Below are 11,887 nucleotides of genomic sequence, written 5' to 3'. Positions count from 1 at the left end.
ACGATTTCTCAGCTGAACTGGGCCCTCCTCTTAACCAACATTGGTGTTTTGTTTTTTAAAAAAAATGAGAAACATCCCTTAAACCATGTTCTAGCTCCCCGGAAGTCAAACTGGTGAAGTCATGGATTGAACGAGACGTGAGACCCCCCCCCCAACCCTAACTCTAAGTAGAGGAAAGAATGAAAAGAAAGGGACAGGGGAAAGAATGAAAAGAAAGGGATGGGAAAGAGAAGGAAGGGAAAGGAAAAGAAAAGAAAGAGGGAAAGATTGGACAGAGAAAGGGAAGGAAGGGAGCAAAAGGGAGAGGGAAGGAAGGAAAACAGAAGGAAAAAGAGGGAAAGAATGAAAAGAAAGGGATGGGAAAGAGGGAAGGAAAAGGGTGGGATGATTCTTGAGGAAATGTATCTTGTCTTTTGATGGACACTGAGAGCATCTGCACCAAAGACAACTTCCTTGTTGTGTCCGATCACACTTGGCCAATTAAAAATTCTGAAAGGCAAAATTGCGGTTGTGAGAAATGACACACACACACCGCCATAAACATGGAGTGCGAATTAAGCCATCGGATTAGGGCGGGTTTGGGGGGGGAGCAATTGCAAATTATGGGAATGAGCCAGCCGTGTGCAGCAGCTGCCAAAAAAGCCAACACAATTCTAGACTGCATCAACAGAGGGAGAGAATCAAGATCATGTGAAGTTTTAATACCACTTTATAAGGCCTTGGGAAGGCCACACTTGGAATATTTGCATCCAGTTTTGGTCGCCACGGTGTAGAAAAGATGTGGAGACTCCAGAAAGAGTGCAGAGAAGAGCAACAAAGAGGATTAGGGGACTGGAGACTAAAACATATGAAGAACGGTTGCAGGAACTGGGGATGTCTAATTTAATGAAAAGAAGGACCAGGGGAGACATGATAGCAGTCTTCCAATATCTCAGGGGTTGCCACCAAAAAGAGGGAGTCAAACTATTCTCCAAGGAACCTGAGGGTAGGACAAGAAGCAATGGGTGGAAACTAATCAAGGAGAGAAGCAACTTAGAACTGAAGAGAAACTTCCTGACAGTGAGATCAATTAACCAATTATTGCAATGCAAGCAGAAACTAAATTATTGGGAGGTGGCAAAGACCAATTCTAGATATTTCAGAGAGTGCTGGGGGAGGGGGGATTAAAATACAGCACAAGCAGTCCTCGATTTACGATCACAATCTAACTTAGGACTTTTGTCGCTAAACGAGACAGTTGTTAAGTGAGTTTCGCCCCTTCCCCCCACTTTACGACCTTTCTTGCCACAGATGTTCAGTGAATCGGTACTGCTGTTAGCAACACGGTCGTTAAGTGAATCTCGCTTCCCCTCCCCCATGGTCGGCAAAGGGGACTGGGTGACCCCCGAGATACTGCGACCGTCATAAATACGAGCCAATGGCCAAGCGCCTGAATTTTGATCATGAGGATGCCGCAGGGGGTTGCAAGGGTGGGAAATGGCCGCAAGTCACTTTCCCCCCCCCGACACCGTCGTAACTTCGCGCGGTCACTAAAGGGAAGGTTGTAAGTCGAGGACTCCCTCCACCTGAAGAATGGCATAACAGACATAAAAACGGGTCCTTCTCACAAAACATCTGGCTTATTCTGTCTGCTCCAGGACATAAGCCACAGGCCAAGGCAACCGGGCTCCTACCTCGGGCTGGGGTTGGACTAGATGACCTCTTGGTGTCTCCTCCAGACCCACTTTCTAGGATCTGCTGGTTTCTCAAAAAAAAACAATTTCCCCTCAATTTGCTCCCTGTATAACGGGACAGCAGGGGCCAGACTCCTTCAGGATAAATATTTCTCCATCCAGCACATCTGGCTGCTGGCACCGTTGGGCAAGGCTGCCCGGGACTCCCCCCCCCCCATTGAAATCGTGCCCTCTTTCGAACCGGCGTCTCATCCTCGCAAAATAAGAATGGATTTTGGCTCGGTTTAAATCTGCACGAGCTGAAAAGGCCAGGGAGGTCCAAAAAAGGCAATTATTATTTTTTCCCCCCCGGAATAATATCTGACAGCGTTTTGCTCGGCAAGGATGGGCAGGAAAGGTGGCCAGAAACAGGCTGGGCTACAAAATACTCAGACACAAAGGATGCCGTCGCACACAATGTGTGCCAGGCTTGGCTAAAATATATCGGTCTGATTTGTGGATCAGGGTTTGTTTTTGTTTTTTCCAGAAAGGGGAAAAAAGACAATAGATAATTGGGAGCCAAAAACGAAAAGGGGAAAAAAAAAACCCCCATTAATCAAACATCGCAAAAGCATTTGGCCACGAATCTGGCCCTTTCTAAGCTTGGTGGACTACAACTCCCCTCATCCCCAGCCGAGGTTAATCCACGACTTACAAGCGAGCCCCCAAATCCCAAAATCGAAAGGTGGCTAAGTGAGCTTCGCCCCCATTTACGCGACCGTTTTTGGCACCGTCGTCATTGCGCATCGCTGCCGTTCTTAAGCGAATCGCGCGCGGGGGCGTTAAGCGAATCTGGCTTCCTCCATTGGCTGGCAGGGTTCTACAAACAGCCGTCCTGGGCTGCTGCAAACCGTCGTAACTACGGGCAGTCGCTCCAAATTTTGATCAAATGACCATCGGGATGCTACAAACGGTCGGAAGCGCGGAAAACCTTCCGTTTTCCCGTGACGTTGTGACTTTGGTCGCTAAACGAACGGTCATAAGTCGAGGACTACCTGCAACCCTAGAGTAGGGGTGTCAAACTGGATTCCTTCAAGGGACGGATCAGCATGGTAGGCTAGGGCGTGGCTGGGGGTGGGTTAGGGTTAGGGATGGATGCCTCCTGCAACATTTTGATGGCCAAAATGGGGCACAGGGGGTGTTTATCTATTAAAAATAGATTTAATAGATAAAGGATAAAATATAACTAATAAATAAATGGCCCCTGGAAATAAATTTAATAAATAAAGGATATTTTTTTAAAAATAAATAAATGGCCCCCTGGAAATAGATTTAATAGATAAAGGATAAAATTTGTCTAATAAATAAATGGCCCCTGGAAATAGATTTCATTGATAAAGGATAAAATTTATTTAAGTAATAAATGGCCTGTGGAAATAAGATTTAATAAATAAAGGATAATTTTTTAAAAATAAATAAATGGTCCCTGGAAATAGATTTAATAGATAAAGGATAAAATTTGTCTAATAAATAAATGGCCTGTGGAAATAGATTTCATTGATAAAGGATAAAATTTATTTAAGTAATAAATGGCCCGTGGAAATAAGATTTAATAAATAAAGGATAATTGTTTAAAAATAAATAAATGGCCCCCTGGAAATAGATTTAAGCACCCCAATGGGCTCGTGGGCCCCGGAGTTTGACACCTCTGCCCCAGAGGGGATTTTAACCTCTCTCTAACACCTGCAGCTGGGTACCTACCTGTCCCTCCCCTGGCCTAAGCCACGCCCACAAACTTCCTCCCATGGGAGGGGCCAAAACCTTCTCATGGGCATTCAAGGAGTCCTTGGGAGCTGGCATGGATTTTGCCCTGTGCTCTGCCTGGTCGTAAGCCAAGACGGTTGGAGGTTTTTTTGCATTCTTGCACCTGCTTGAAAATAAAGCGTGGGGATTTTCCACCTCGCTTGGCCATTCCCTTTTCTATTGTTCCCAGGTGCTACAAAAAAAATCCACCCCCCCCCCATTGGGTTCAAACTCAGTTCCCAGGGCAAAACCCCACCAAGGGGTGCCATGATGCCACCCTTGGAAAGGAACCATCTCAGCTTCTGATTCGATAGCCTTGGTTATTTCTTTCCCCACTCCTGAGCAATCGGTGGGCAGGAGAGGAAGCGAGGGTTCACCGTGCGATGCCCGCAGGGTCGTGGGCGAGCTCGCGACACCGAGGGCACCGTCCTGTCGGCGGCATCGCGCGGTTAACCCTCGCTTCCTCTCCCGCCCACCGATTGCTCAGGAGTGGGGAACGCGACCACGTGGCACGGCGTGTAGTTGGCACTATGGCACAATCGGAGTGGGGAGGGCATGCCTACCTCCTCCTTGGAGGCGGCTGTAATTTGAGGGGCGGCTTTCCCTGGGAGAGAAAAGGGGGGCAGGGGTGTCGAAACGAGGGTCCTCAAAGAGATGCTCTATAATCCACGGCTCCCATCATCCACAGCCACCGTAGAACGAGGCTGGACCCGCTCTTGGAAAAATTTGACTGGGCGAAGAAGTTATGGGGTGTGTTTTTGTTTCAGTCAATAGTAAAAAACCACCAATGGAAGGATTTGTATTTGTAGATCAGGAAGGAACTGTGGAGACTTTGGTGCTTCCTAAGGTTGCGAGTTCTAGTCCTGCCTTAGCCCCCCCCTTCCAAAAAAACCCCACTCACTTCAAAACACTGATGATGTCACCTATTTGGGTAATGAAGCATCGGCAAGAAAACCACCAAGCTCAGAGAGCGCTAAGGACCGCAGATTCCTCATCGTTCCCTCTTCTTCCTCCTCTCTGCAAACACTTTTGGCACTGATGATGTTCCCTAGTTTGGTCACGAAACGCCTGCAAGGAAACCACCCAGCTCGGAGACCCCCCCGACAGTAAACAACAGCCTGATCAAGGAACCACAAAGGACACTTCCCCACCAAACACAGAGACAGGACGAGCCACGCGTTTATAAACAGAGAGCAAAACCCCCTCCCTTCCAGCACAGATGACGTTACCGAGTTGGGTCACGAAACGCCTGCAAGCAAAACAGCCAAGCTCAGACAGCACCAAGGACCCCCCCCCTCCCACAGTTACGTTTTTTCCTCCATTTGTGCGTGTCTTGACAAGACTCAACCGTGCGTGATTCCAAACCTCCCCACGGTGGGAAGGATTTTAACGTCAAGACGAGGGATCGACAAACGGGCAGCATGGAGCGCGGCCCCATTCTGGAGACGACAAATGTTTTTTTTTGTTTCCTTCTCGCGTTGCAAACAGGAATAAAGAGCCTCGGACAATGTTGAGGGGCTCGTCCCTCGTCGTTGGAGTTCCCACCCCACCCCCTCCTTCACCGACGGCTGCTATACGTTGGATACCTTCTGCGCCTCCTTCGCCTGTCGGAGTCCATAAAGCCACTTAATGACCCGGGCGTTGCGCTCAATGATGGAGATCCCGTACGGCATGCGTTCAGCTTGCTTGTCCTCCACGGTGACGGTGCTGCGCCGGGAGTGGGTCCCCACCGAGCTGCTGGTGCTGACGCTGTGGAACTTGATGGACACAATGTCCGAGCTGGCTCGAGTGAACCTCTCCATCTCCATGTCGCCGACGTCCTCCGGATCCAAACCGCAGTAGTTGAAGAAGCGTTCCAAGTCGGCTGTGGCCCGCGAATATCGGTCGCTCAAATCCGATTTGGACCGGTGTAACAAGGTCTGGGGCTTGGCGCTGTCGGTCCGCGGCTCTCCCCTCGGGCTGGGGCAGCTGAGAGGGGTGGCAGGCAGGTTTTGGGGGGGCGCCAGGGGAGCAGGGAGTGGAGACAGTTGGATGGCGGGGGTACCTCTGGCCGGCGACACCCCGCAGGGCCGGACGTCGACCCGGCGGACAGCCACGGTGCTGGACGGCTTGGAAGCCGCCGAACTTTGCGAGAGTTTGCTCATGTCCGTGGCGGGCTTCTTCTTAGGGGTGGAAGGGAGGCTGTCCAGATTCCGGCTGTGGACCTTGGCTCGCCACGGGCTGTCCGAAGGGCTCCGGTCCGGTTTGGGAAAACCGAGAGGGCTGTCGCAAAAATTGATCAAGTTGTTGAGGATTTCCAAGTTGAGGGAGGATTTCGGCCCGCCGCCACCTTCTCCCCGCCGCCCCACTTGAGGGACCTTGCGGTTGGGGGTGAAGATCGCCCGCCTGACCCCTGGGGTGAAGAGCGGCTGTTTGAGCACCAACGGCCGGATGGGGTCTTGTTTGGTGGTGGCCACCTGTTGACTCTTGACGTACTTGGCTTTGTCTGCTTCCAGGCGTTCGACGGCGCTGAGCTTGCGGGAGGTGCTGGCCGGGGCCCGGCGAAAGTACTCGGGCCCCTTGTTGAGGATGCGGAAGGGCATGGCGGAGGTGAAAGGCGCCGTGGCCGACACGGTGCTCATGGCACGGCTGGCTTGGAGAGTTTCCACCGGCATGGCGAGCTGGCGCCGTCTGATCCCCGCGAGACCTCTGGTGTGGCAATCCCCGAGGGAAGGATTCACATGCCCCGGGATGGATGGCCGGCTGTTGTCAAGCGCTGGAGCGGTCTCTTATTGGCCGGCAAGGCAGCTTTCCCAGACGGATGACAGCCTGCGGAGAAGGCACAGAGATGGGCACCTCCAGTCTCTGCTGGCGGGCAGGGGAGCGTTCCCAGATGGATGGCAGCCTGCGGAGATGAGAAGGCAGAGGAATCAGAGGCTCTCTCCTAGCACAGCCCTGGGCTCTGCGCACAGCTTTCCAGACGGACGACGGCCTGCGGAGAAGACAAGGCACAGAGATGGGCAGCTCCCAGTCTTTGCAGCTTTCCCAGGCGGATGGCAGCCTGCGGCGAAGAGAAGGCAGAGGGATCGAAGCTCTCTCTCCTAGGGCAGCTGCAGCCTCGGCTAGCGGCTCTCCCAGACGGACGGCAGCCTGCACAGGAGGCAAGGCAGAGATGGGCAGCTCCCAGTCTCCGCTGGCAGGCAGGGCAGCTTTCCCAGACGGACGGCAGCCTGCAAAGGAAAGAAGGCAGAGAGATCAGGACTCGCCTCCTAGCGCAGCTCCAATCTCTGCTAGCGGCTTCCCCGGACGGACGGCAGCCTGCACAGGAGGCAAGGCGGAGAGATGGGCAGCTTTCAGGCTCCGCCGGCAGGCACGGCAGCTTCCCCAGGCGGAGGGCAGCCTGCGGAGCCGAAAAGGCAGCGCGATCGGGGCTGGCTGCCTGCTTTCGCGGAGCGCTGCTCGCCTGGCCTCGCCCGGGCAGCCTCGGCAGACAAAGGCAGCGCGGGCAGCTGGGCGAGGAGACGACGGAGCGCCCGGTTGCCTATTTCAAGGGGAGGCCCCGCCCACCCCTCTCCGCGGGGGTCCGCCCGGCCAGCCAATGGAGAGCGGCGGGGACACTTCGAATGCCCGGCTCGGACCTATCAGGAGGAGGCGGAGGAAGCCCGCGGGGGAGGGGGAGGGAGGGGAGGGGGGGGGAGGAGAGATTCATTGAATGGAAAGCGGCCCCCGCGGGAGGAGCAGCGGAGAAAGACGGAGCTGCGTTCTCCGTCTGGTCCGTCCCGCCGGCTTGCAGCCCCCGCCGGGGGAGGAAGAGAGAAGAGAAGAGAAATAAGGAAGAGGAGAGAGAAGAAGAATAGAAGAGAAGAAAAATAGAAGAGGAGAAGAGAACAGAAGAAGAGAATAGAAGAGAGAAGAAGAATAGAATGAAAGAGAATTAGAAGAGGAGAACAAAGAAGAATATAATGGATAATAGAATTATGAGATGAAGAATAGAAGAGAATTAGGAGAGAAGGGAAGAAGAATAGAATAGAAGAGGACAAGAAGAGAATAGAAGAGAGAATAATAGCATAATAGAAGAGAAGAAAAATAGAAGAAGAGGAGAGGAGAAGAGGAGAGGAGAAGAGGATTAGAAGAGGAGGAGAATAGAAGAGAGAAGAAGAATAGAAGAGAGAAGAAGAATAGGATAAAAGAGAATTAGAAGAGGAGAACAAGAGGAGAGAAGAATATAATAGAATATAATAGAATTATAAGAGAAAAAGAATAGAAGAGAATTAGGAGAGAAGAGAAGAATAGAATAGACGAGGATAAGAAGAGAATAGAAGAGAGAATAAGCATAATAGAAGAGAAGAATAGAAGAGAAGAAAAATAGAAGAGGAAAAGAGAACAGAAGAAGAGAATAGAATAATAGAAGAGGAGAATAGAAGAGAGAAGAAGAATAGAATAAAAGAGAATTAGAAGAGGAGAACAAAGAAGAATATAATAGATAATAGAATTATAAGAGACGAAGAATAGAAGAGAATTAGGAGAGAAGGGAAGAAGAATAGAATAGAAGAGGATAAGAAGAGAATAGAAGAGAGAATAATAGCATAATAGAGGAGAAGAAAAATAGAAGAGATGAAGAGGAGAGAAGAGGAGAAGAGGATTAGAAGAGGAGGAGAATAGAAGAGAGAAGAAGAATAGGATAAAAGAGAATTAGAAGAGGAGAGAAGAATATAATAGAATATAAGAGAATTATAAGAGAAGAAGAATAGAAGAGAATTAGGAGAGGAGAAGAATAATAGAATAGAAGAGGATTAGAAGAGAAGAGGAGAATAGAAGAGAGAAGAAGAATAGAATAATAGAAGAGAAGGGAATTAGAAGAGAAGAATAGAATAGAATTAGATGAGAAGAGAGAAGAATAGAATAGAATAACAGTTGGAAGGGAGCTTGGAGGTCTTCTAGTCCACCCCGGCCCCTGCCTAGGCAGAAAAGATGGGGAGGGGGGATCCCCCCCTTGCTCGTGTCCCCCTTCTGGTCCTCCTCCTTTTCCTCCTCCCTCCAAGCCCGAACACCACCTGCGCTCTTCCCACCTTACTCACCTGCCTGCACTCCCACAAAAAAACACAAACCCACTTCCCGGTGTGTCATCGAGGGTCTCTTCCCCCAAATCATAAAAAAAAAAGAATCAAAGGGGGAGGGGTCCCATGTCGCTGCTTAAGACATGCCCCCTCCCTGCTCATCATCCCGGCTTATCAACCTGGGTCACACGCCTGGCTCAATAGAGCAGTGTTTCTCAACGGTGGCCACTTGAAGACGTCTGGACTTCAACTCCCAGAATTCCCCAGCCAGCATTCGCTGGCTGGGGAATTCTGGGAGTTGAAGTCCAGACGTCTTCAAGTGGCCAAGGTTGAGAAACACTGCAATAATAGAGAAGGAGGAGGAATTCGGATGAGACCCCACCTTCCTCCCCTTCCTCATCCAAGGTCTGGTCCCGAATAAGGAAGGTGGGAGGAAGAGAATAGATTAATAAGAGAGGTGGAAGGGGCCTTGGAGGTCCTCTAGTCCAACTCCACCACCCCCACCCCTGGGCCCAAGCAGGAGACCTTACTACACCATTTCTGGAAAGGCCCCTCGCCTCTCCCCTGCATGGCGGAGAGGTGGGGAGGGGGGATTGCCACACTCCATTCCTGATTTGGGGTTGGGGGTTGGAGGGTGTCCCCAGGATGGGGACGTGGGGGGGGACATGGAAAAGCCTTTGTAGGACGGGAGCCCCTCTTAAGAACGGGTGTTCCCAGGTCATGGTCGGAACGATACGGAATCTGGAGTCGAGGCATAGCTGTCTGTCTATCTATCCCATCCTCCTATCTCATCCATCCCTATCTGTCTATCTATCTATCTATCCATCCATCCATCCATCCATCTATCCATCCATCCATCCATCCATCCATCTATCATACATCCATCTCTCCATCCATCTATCATACATCCACTCCATCTATCCATCCATCCATCTATCCATCCATCCATCCATCCATCCATTCATCTATCATACATCCATCTCTCCAGCCATCTATCATACATCCACTCCATCCATCTATCCATCCATCCATTCATCTATCTATCCATCCATCCATTCATCTATCATCCATCCATCAATCCATCCATCCATCCATCAATCAATCCATCCATCCATCTATCATCCATCCATCCACTCCATCCAACCATCTATCCATCCATCCATCCATCCATCCATTCATCTATCATCCATCCATCAATCCATCCATCCATCTATCATCCATCCATCCACTCCATCCATCTATCCATCCATCCATCCATCCATTCATCTATCATCCATCCATCAATCCATCCATCTATCATCCATCCCATGCATCCATCCACCCATCCATCCATTCATCTATCATCCATCTATCTATCCATCCATCCATTCATCTATCATCCATCCATCAATCCATCCATCCATCAATCAATCAATCCATCCATCTATCATCCATCCATCCACTCCATCCATCCATCTATCCATCCATCCATCCATCCATTCATCTATCATCCATCCATCCACTCCATCCATCCATCCATCCATCCATTCATCTATCATCCATCCATCAATCCATCCATCCACCCATCCATCTATCCATCCATCCATCCATTCATCTATCATCCATCCATCTATCCATCCATCCATTCATCTATCATCCATCCATCCATCCATCTATCATCCATCCATCCATCCATCCATCTATCATCCATCCATCTATCCATCCATCCATTCATCTATCATCCATCCATCTATCCATCCATCCATCTATCCATCCATCCATTCATCTATCATCCATCCATCCATCCATCCATCTATCCATCCATTCATCTATCATCCACCCATCCATCCATCCATCCATCCATCCATCTATCATCCATCCACTCCATCCATCCATCCATCTATCCATCCATCCATCTATTCATCCATCCATCCATCCATCCATCCATCCATCCATTCATCTATCATCCATCCACTCCATCCATCCATCCATCCATCCATCCATCCATCCATCCATCCATCCACCCGCGTCTATTTCATGAGACTTTCTCCTCCAGATCCCTGGATGGGAATGCCTCCCTCGGTCTTCCAGCCAACCCGTCTGTTTACTGAATGAATCCGATGTCTGCATTTCCGTAATCCATCGGGCCTTACCTTAAACCAGCACTGCCGGCTCAGCCAGGCCAGCCAAAAGACAAACAGACTTAGCAGGTTGTGTAATAACAGTATTATATCACAACTGCTGTGGATCTGCTTTTGAAAGGTTTTCAAAGCTGATCAGGATCTAAATATAGTCTCATCTTCCATTGTTCTTTCTGATGCTATTGTTTTTCCCTTTATGCCTGTCACTCTTGATTGGCAAATCACATTGGGCTTGGATTTCTAAGAGAAGCAACCTTGGAATGAAAGATGCGCTAAAACAGTGTTTCTCAACCTTGGCCACTTGAAGATGTCTGGACTTCAACTCCCAGAATTCCCCAGCCAGCATTTGCTGGCTGGGGAATTCTGGGAGTTGAAGTCCAGACATCTTCAAGTGGCCAAGGTTGAGAAACACTGCGCTAAAAGGGTAGATTTTAGATACGATAAAAGAAATCGAAATATACAATCGGGTGTAATAGAAAACCAGTGCGCAACAGTGATCATGGAATTGCAGTTTCCTTCTAACACACCACTTTCTAATTCTCTAATCCAGTTTTTCTCAATCTTGGCTACTTTTAAGGCGAACGGACTTCAACTCCCAGAATTCTGCAGCCAGCATGGATGGATGGATGGGGAATTCTGGGAGTTGAAGTCCACCCATCTTAAAGGGACCAAGGTTTAAAAATACTTGTATAGCCACTGCCTACACATTTCACCCAACACAATTCTCTCCGTTGTCTTCTCCAATCGCACAAACCTTGGTTAGTTTGATTATATTCGTTGTTTAGTCTTCAGAGCAAATTCAGCTTGTTTGATCTAATGGCTAAGGTGCTGACCTAGAAACCAGGAGAAAGTGAGTTCTAGTCCCACCTTCTCACGAAACCGACTGGGAGACTTTGGACCAATCACCAGGAGACGGTGAGTTCTAGTCCCGCCTAAGGCATGAAAGCTGGATGACTTCGGACCAATCACCAGGAGATGGTGAGTTATAGTCCCACCTTAGGTGTGAGAGCCAGCTGGGTAACCTTGAGCCAATCACCAGGAGACCGTGAGTTCTAGTCCCGCCTTCAGCATGAAAGCCAGCTGGGTGACCGAGCCAATCACCAGGAGACGGTGAATTCTAGTCCTGCCTTAGGCATGAAATCTGGATGGGTGACTTTGAGCCAATCACCAGGAGACGGTGAGTTCTAGTCCTGCCTTAGGCACGAAAGCCAACTGAGTGACTTTGAACCAATGTCTTTCTCTCAGCCCAACCTACCTCACAGGATTGTTGTGGTTG

The 11,887-nt window shown here is 49.7% G+C and overlaps 1 protein-coding gene across 1 annotated transcript; it reads right to left on the bottom strand.

The window, feature by feature from the left end:
- Positions 1-985: 985 nt before the first annotated feature.
- On the bottom strand, positions 986-6,751 carry FAM110A (family with sequence similarity 110 member A). Its single transcript, XM_087720640.1, has one exon. It carries the CDS (start codon positions 6,107-6,109, stop codon positions 5,027-5,029), a length of 1,083 nt encoding a protein of 360 aa, XP_087576766.1. The 5' UTR covers positions 6,110-6,751; the 3' UTR covers positions 986-5,026.
- Between the last annotated feature and the right edge of the window lie 5,136 nt (positions 6,752-11,887).

The sequence above is a fragment of the Thamnophis sirtalis genome, unplaced genomic scaffold (genome assembly GCF_051295495.1).
Source record: "Thamnophis sirtalis isolate CommonGarterSnake01/CBP01778 unplaced genomic scaffold, rThaSir2_p1.2 scaffold_7, whole genome shotgun sequence".
In the NCBI taxonomy this organism is placed as follows: Eukaryota; Metazoa; Chordata; class Lepidosauria; order Squamata; family Natricidae; genus Thamnophis; species Thamnophis sirtalis.
The sequence above is the reverse complement of the archived record's forward strand: the minus strand, read 5'-3'. Positions and strand labels throughout refer to the sequence as shown.

Bases quoted from the DNA above. Each gene is read 5' to 3' on its own strand.
- FAM110A (XM_087720640.1), bottom strand. From the start codon at position 6,109: ATGCCGGTGGAAACTCTCCAAGCCAGCCGTGCCATGAGCACCGTGTCG.